Here is a 7,347-nt window from a genome sequence, read left to right on the forward strand (position 1 = left end):
TTTTTTTTCTGCTCCGTGACCACAAAGCTCTGCTTGAAAAAATATTCAAAATTCCCAATTTTCTAGTGCCTGGTGGCTGTGATACTGTGATACGAAATATCATACAACATACATTGTAGGTTACTTGTGTAATTAATCTCAAGCCATGCAACATAATAATGAAGAGTCTGTGTTAAACATGTTATATGACATTTACAAGAATTTGGCTCATTGTGTGTAAAGACACATAACTCAACCTCACAGCAAGAAGAGCATGTACAGTAAGCAGGGAGTGATATGAAGACTTAATATGTGTATTTCCCCATCACCATTTAGTTGTCTTCTTCTTTTTTTTTTTGGGGGGGGGGGGGGGGGTGGGGCTGGGATGTTACCAAACTGTGGGTGCAAACATCTTTGCTCACGATATAGTCATTACTACATCAAAGATAGCACCACTGAGAAAGATGAAAATTATCATTTCCTGGACTATTCACGATTTTTACTGATTGCCATTGCATGTATACATCACACCTACACTAGTGCAGGAAATTGGTATGCAAATCTGTTTGTATAATCTGGTGGGTCATATCAGTCAAAGGTATGGTTCAAACAATTCTGGTAAGCTATTGCTATGCGAAACATCAGTCTACACAAAAAAGTTCATGTCTTCAGTAGCAAGGATGACAAAATCTGCACTCCAACTTCACACATTTTTTTTTTTCCCGCCACGGACAGCTGTTATCCAATATGAAAGCGAAGTTCATTTAAAGCCAAACTCTTTGCAAAGGATTAGAAACACACATGGTAGATATTTATACTTTCCTTCATCACCTTGACTTCTATAATTCAATGTCTATTTCAGATGGCTAGATCATATCCAGCCAAAAAAATGTTATTAAGGAAGAGTAAATTATAGTGGCACACAGCTACCATTAAGATTAATACATCATTCTATTCAAATTCTACTCACAGCACATCATTTCATCACATTCCATAAGTTGACTCAGAACTTAAGAATTCCAGTGTGGTATACAATTTGTATTTCTATCTTAAAAAAAGAAGAAAAAAATGTTTGCACATCTCCAAACAGCTGGCAATTATACAAGCATCAAGAGAAAATGTTTTAGGAATACAAAAATAAATACATCAAAGATCAAAGGTATCCTCCCTCCTTTCAGAATACCTGTACAGGTAAAGACAAACATGCAGGCAAGGAACAAATGGTCTGTCCAAAGCTCCATAACTGATTTTTAGTTATGGACAACAATCCATTGTGGAGAGGTGGTCGAAAAACCATGGTTCTGCATTTTGTACTGAAGTCAAGTTAGTACTGGTATTCTATACTGGTATTCTAGAGATGATGGCTACACAAGGATAAGTATGAGGTTTTACAGCAAGGTGTGAAATTTCAAGGTTTGCACTCTATTTACCACATCACAATACAATACATTCCACACTTCTCAATTATGTTTGTTTTTGTTTTGTTTTGTTTTTTGCTTTTTGGGGCTAAGACAGGGAAAACTACTCAATAACATCCATTCTGCGTGAAGCACACAATATACGCAACAATTCCATTTTCCTTCATGGCTGTATAATATTAATAAAAGTAGAGGAGTGGTAGAATTTTCCCCCCTTAATACCTCACACATTCATAGAGAACCTAAGTACCAGGAAACTCGTTATAACGAGGTTGCCGGGAACGCCACCTTCACCTCATTATACAGGGTACCTCGATATAAAAATACATGTACTAAAAAAGAGACCAGCCCATATAGTCATGGAAAAGCGGGACTGCAGAATTCACCTCATTATTAGTGGTACCCTCATCGTCAGCGAGCTTGTTTTTCTGGGGTTTCTCTGTATACTAACAGACTGTAAGTACTCTTTCCGCTTGGCACTTGTTCCTTCAGCATTTCATTTCAACACACAAGACTCTTCTTGAAAAGTATCAACACACAAGACTCTTCTTGAAAAGTTTGAAATACTATGTACAGCATATTCACTGTAATGACAAAAATTGGCATAAACATTATTTGCATAACTATCAGCAGTTTACATGAAGCAATCCCTTTCATTCATCAACATACACATTCATTCTTCTGTAAACTCCTGGATATACTTGCACATGTTGTTCACATTAATGAGATGACCACTCAGTGGAAAAAGAAAATTACAATACCCTACACACTTCAGCAAATCAGTCCCAAGTATTCTATCTGTGAAAAGGTATTTGCAATTTTATCACGACAGGAGATATAAGGTGGAGATATATGATTAAAAAACAAATAAAATACTGACAAGATCAGGCACTTCTTGGTCTTTTGTTAGGAAAAAAAAGATAGGATCAATTCTATTTATTATGTTCGTTCAAAGTTGGAAGTAATTTAAAGCAAGTAGATATTATCGTGATAGATATAGCTTGTTCTACAACTCACGTTTACACTCCTATACTTGATACCTTTTTGCACTGCACTCACTGAAAATGTCCATATAAGCTCCTGAGGGGAGGAGAAATGGCAAGAATTTGTACATTCTGAGACATGCCAGATGTCAAGAGAACTATCCCATTCTCATATTCTAGTTTGAGTGAAAAGTACACATGCATACCAGATAAAATAGATGATAATCTCTCTTGTAAATTTGGTTTAAGTCAGAAAAAAAAAACTGGCATAAAGGCCACAATGATATAAATGATTAGACACTAAATGTCAATCAAATACTTGATTAAATAAAATATAATCCTTGTTACTAGTACATCACTTTCACTTCATTAATTATCAAAGTCTGATTCCCCCCCCCCCCATCTTTTTGTTGAACACTAATTCAAGGCTGTCAACATTCAACCATCAAAATCAAGGAGAGTCTGAAAAGCAATCAAATTTTTATATTCACTTAGCTAGAAATGAAGAGATTTTGAATTTTTCAGTAAATCTCCTGCAGAATCACTGAGACATAGTAGCTCTGCTAATGCAAAGTGTATGGTCATAGCTCATGTGTTCATATCATGCCAGCTTCTATAGCAAATGTCTCTAAAACTGGGAGAGTAACTTGGTCGATCAGAGCACGGGAGGTTATCATCAAACATTCGTGGGGAGTGCATAGTTGGTGGACACACCCCGTTCAATGGCTTCACTGCGATTCCCTACAAGCCACTCACCTCATTTCTTCCAAACAGGGAGGAATGTTTGGGGTGTGTTTACATTATCACTCTTCCTCAGCTTGTCACATGAAGGTCTCCTGTTTGATACCCTCCACTTGTGGGTGGTCAGTCCAGACCTCTTAAGGTCTGAAGGCCCAAGACAAGAGGAAGCAAACACCTACAAATTGACAACCAAAGACGTATCTTCCACTGGTCATTATAGCTCAGAGCTTAAACACCACGGAAGGGAAGAGTATGTAGGGCTCATACTTGCACATAGCACCATAGACCTGGCTAAAGTGATGTGCAGCAGTTAGATCTTGATAGCGCAAAGCTCTGTAGCTCAAGGCAGCTATCCCTTACGCAAACTGGGTCCCATGTGAAACAGAGATAAAAGACCTGTTTATCGAATTACAATGTTGTTACGGTGGCATAACAAGTAAACAACAGAATTATATGCCTATTTGATGCATCACCCTTTTAAGGGTCAGAGTACCCAACACACCTTTACCAATATAGAATCATTCCGCATGTTTGGAGTTGCTGTTTGCTGTTTTTTATATCAATTGTGCAAGGAAAGTGATTAGTTTGCATATAAAGATATCTAAGACCCAGCAAGAAATACCTTTAATTGCAAAATGAATACTATAACTTCTACAGATGGCTTTGATATCAACCTATATAAAAATCCATTTAGACAAACCTTCCAAATAAAGCCACGCTTAAATTTATGTTCACAAGGTATCTGCAATAGTGAACCTTAGACGATGAATATCAGTCACCATTTTCCCCCTTACTATTAGGCAATATTTGACTTGAATAAAACGTACAAAAACTTATTTTGGTTGAATTATTATATATCAGACAATGGGAACTTCTTGCAAAAAATCAGCCTCATCATTATCATTAACAGAAACCCTACAAACTAAGTGCCATTACCACTCACCTTCTCTGCATAATATTGTTGACTTCATCTGCCACATTGAAAATGAATACACATCAAAGAATATACGAGAACATGTCATAGCAGGATAAAATAGATGACTTGATCATACATATGAATAAATACAAACAAAGTGCAATGCTCATCAAAAAGGATCTTTAAAGGAATGCTACAGTGTCATAACATAGTAATGAATAATTGATTGATGAACTACAGCTAGATATTGAAACTACAGAAAATTCAAATATCTACATCTGATGAAAAGGCTAGTTATGCTTTTTTTTTTTGAAAGTGACAATATTGCCAACAACATTCAGTTAGCTTATTCGATGGTAATGACAATAATAACAAAAAGCTATCTGCCACTAGCCCGAACAAATCCAAGAGGACTACTCCGAGTTCTGACAGGTAACTTTTTTCAAAGAGTAAGTATGATTCTTTGATATATGACCAAAATATGCAACTACTTTTTAAAACAACCAACTTTATACAAGTGGTCCTAGTTCATACTACATACAGTTGTGTATTATATACAACAGCAATTCACTATGCTTACTCAACATGTTCCAGCAAAGAAAGCTTGGACCACACTGGTCCCTTATTATACATTTAAGTGAAATTAATTGCAACTTTTTCAAAAAAGCATTAGGCATCAAAAAGGTGGTAAATACTAATTTCACAATCAACTGCAACTCAATATATTACAAGGTGTAGGTTTGAGCTGTATGAATACCTGGAAAACAGCCCAATTGTAAGCATTTCTGCTCTACACAAACATCCCAATCAACAATGAATTATTGGAAAGTGAATACACATGGGAAGCAAGCATTGGAAGATTTAGCACAACAGAATTTTCAAAAGAATACAACCATTAAATACTGGAGTACCAGTTTGCCCTCTTGTATACTACAAATTGCATCAAATTCAAATGTGCATCTGTCCATCACAGGCATCATCAATGTCTTGTTTGGCAACAATTTCAGATGTTTGGGTAAGTCATCATGCTATGCTGGCTGTTGATATAACAAGCGCAATTTCAAGGTTTGAATTGTAATACCTACGATCAATATACTCTATACATCATTACCTCAACTTCCTTCCAATCCAAGTGAATACCAAGCAACACATTTGATGAAAGAAACAGAAAAAAAAGGAACAATTCCATCTACAAATGCGTATCTTCAACCTCATAGTTCATCAGTTCCTCTTGGGTAAAGTTGTCGTAGGGTACAATCATGTCCGAATCCAAGTCTGCTTTGACGCTGAGTAGATGCGCCCCGTTGCCGTTGGGAACGGCTTTATCGTTCTCTGCCATGACAGGGTTGTCGAAGCCCAACTCCAGGTCACTGTTTCGTGGGCTGTGGTTGGTGATGTACTCCCCACTGCGGCCTCGCCTCCTATCACACAGGAGGTAGATGAGGCCAACAATGATAATGATGATGCTGATGGTGGCAATGACAACCAGAGATATAAAGAGGCCAGGGTTGCTGAAGAAGTTAAAGACGTCCGGCTTGCGGGTCGTGGTGGTTGAAATTACGGCAGTTTCAGTATTGGTGGTTGCCACAACACTGGTGGTCATTTTTGGGGCGGCCATGCCGGTAGCTGCCCCGGTGGCTGCCACAGTGGTTGCCACATTGGTAGTTGCTGAGTTGGTAGTTGCCCTGTCGGTGGTTGCCCTCTTGGTGGTAACCACATTGATTGTTGCAGCATCGGTTGTTACCGCATCAGTAGTTGCCACATTGGTGGCTACCACATTGGTGGCTGCCATTTCTGTGGTTGTAATATCTATGCTCGCTACATTGGTGATACTCTCAGTGGTTGATTGCTCCAGCCCTGGTATCAGTTGCGCAATGGCACTGGGAAACCCATCAGTGACAGTTATCGATCTCCCATTTGACTGTAAGATAGAGGAGGGAAAGAGACACGAGGTTTATTTCTACAACCACCTTGTTTAATCATACCATGCAGGCAATGAATAGATGACAACGGTGCACATGAAAAATCTGCAGGTTGAAGTGAAGGGGAGGGAGAGGATGCTACCAAGGAAGGTTATCGAGCCAGGAAGACTTGCAATGAATGAATTCCTACCAGTCTTATCTGCCAGAGATTAAAGCATGCCTCATTATTCTTAAGCCAAGTGTATTCCGACACAGAAGGGTTCCATTACAGGCTTGTCCAATTTCAAACCTTGGCAAGGGTTGAACATGGGCTGCACCTCCATATAACAGTCTCTACAGATAAAATATTTGATATTTGATGATATTTTACCCTCAGGGTTAAAATCATGTAATTGGTTACAAATTCTTAGGACTAAAATATGTCCTCCATTATTTGAAAGAATCTATGGTAGATGTGAGACCCTAGCAGACAGAAGGAATCTGTGATAAGGCACACATTAAGTATCATGGTACTTGGATTTTCTTTCAGAATCAAATGTACGTAACATTTTCACAGTCTGCAGGAATGATTAACAAGAGGGTTTAGTTCAGAATAAAGTGCAAAGACAATGTTTCAACCGAGAGAAAAATCTTTAATGACCAATTCATTAGCAATCATTCAAATATGACCAACACAAATAAGATTATCTTACCAATGCTGTGAAATCGCCAAGGTTATCCTGTATGGCACTCTTTAATTTAGTTACTGCCACCAAGGATGAGTTTGCTGCAAAAGACAATTAAATATAAACAGAAGCTTTCATCAGGCCATATTCTCTACAAAGGAGGAGGAGTGTACTTGCTCAATAATGTGTCCATTTACACCTCAGTAAGATTTGATGATTTACTCCAACTTGTCCTACAAGTGTTCTTGGTTTATGTATTTCGATATTCACATGTACACTGCAGATGGCATTTTTGGTGACATAAAAATTTGGGAGAAGTCACCAGCAAGAGAAGGAATAGCATGCTAGTATTCATACAATGGAACTAAAATTAAGTACAACAAAGTAGATTACTTCGTAGAGACTGGAATTACTTCATTTTCTCATGTGATCACTACATCTGCAAGAAGTACGTACGTGGCTCTCCCATTATACGCTGATAGAATTCATTGATCATTTCACTCAACTACTGCATATGCCAATATTTTCGTGAATCACGGTATCGGTGGCATTTTCGTGTGTTGTTAAATTCGCGATTGATACTAGTAGTAGTAGGGTCTACTGCCAAGCCCGAGAAAGACGTTCAAACACTTGCCAACGTACTTGTAACGTTTTTCCATTTGCATTGTGACTTCCCAAACATGACAATAGAAAAGACACAGTAGAAGATTTATAAAATGAAAC

The 7,347-nt window shown here is 37.9% G+C and overlaps 1 protein-coding gene across 1 annotated transcript; it reads right to left on the reverse strand.

Annotated features, from left to right (window-relative positions):
* Window positions 1-376: 376 nt before the first annotated feature.
* LOC139718629 (uncharacterized) lies at window positions 377-6,092 on the reverse strand. Its single transcript, XM_071630087.1, has one exon. It carries the CDS (start codon window positions 5,827-5,829, stop codon window positions 5,227-5,229), a length of 603 nt encoding a protein of 200 aa, XP_071486188.1. The 5' UTR covers window positions 5,830-6,092; the 3' UTR covers window positions 377-5,226.
* Between the last annotated feature and the right edge of the window lie 1,255 nt (window positions 6,093-7,347).

The sequence above is a fragment of the Diadema antillarum genome, unplaced genomic scaffold, assembly GCF_040938485.1.
Source record: "Diadema antillarum isolate AM-2024a unplaced genomic scaffold, OU_Dant_1.0 scf00000098, whole genome shotgun sequence".
NCBI lineage: Eukaryota > Metazoa > Echinodermata > Echinoidea > Diadematoida > Diadematidae > Diadema > Diadema antillarum.

What these genes read in the sequence shown, in the direction of transcription:
- LOC139718629 (XM_071630087.1), bottom strand. Translation starts at nt 5,829, where the DNA reads ATGGCAGCCACCAATGTGGTAGCCACCAATGTGGCAACTACTGATGCG.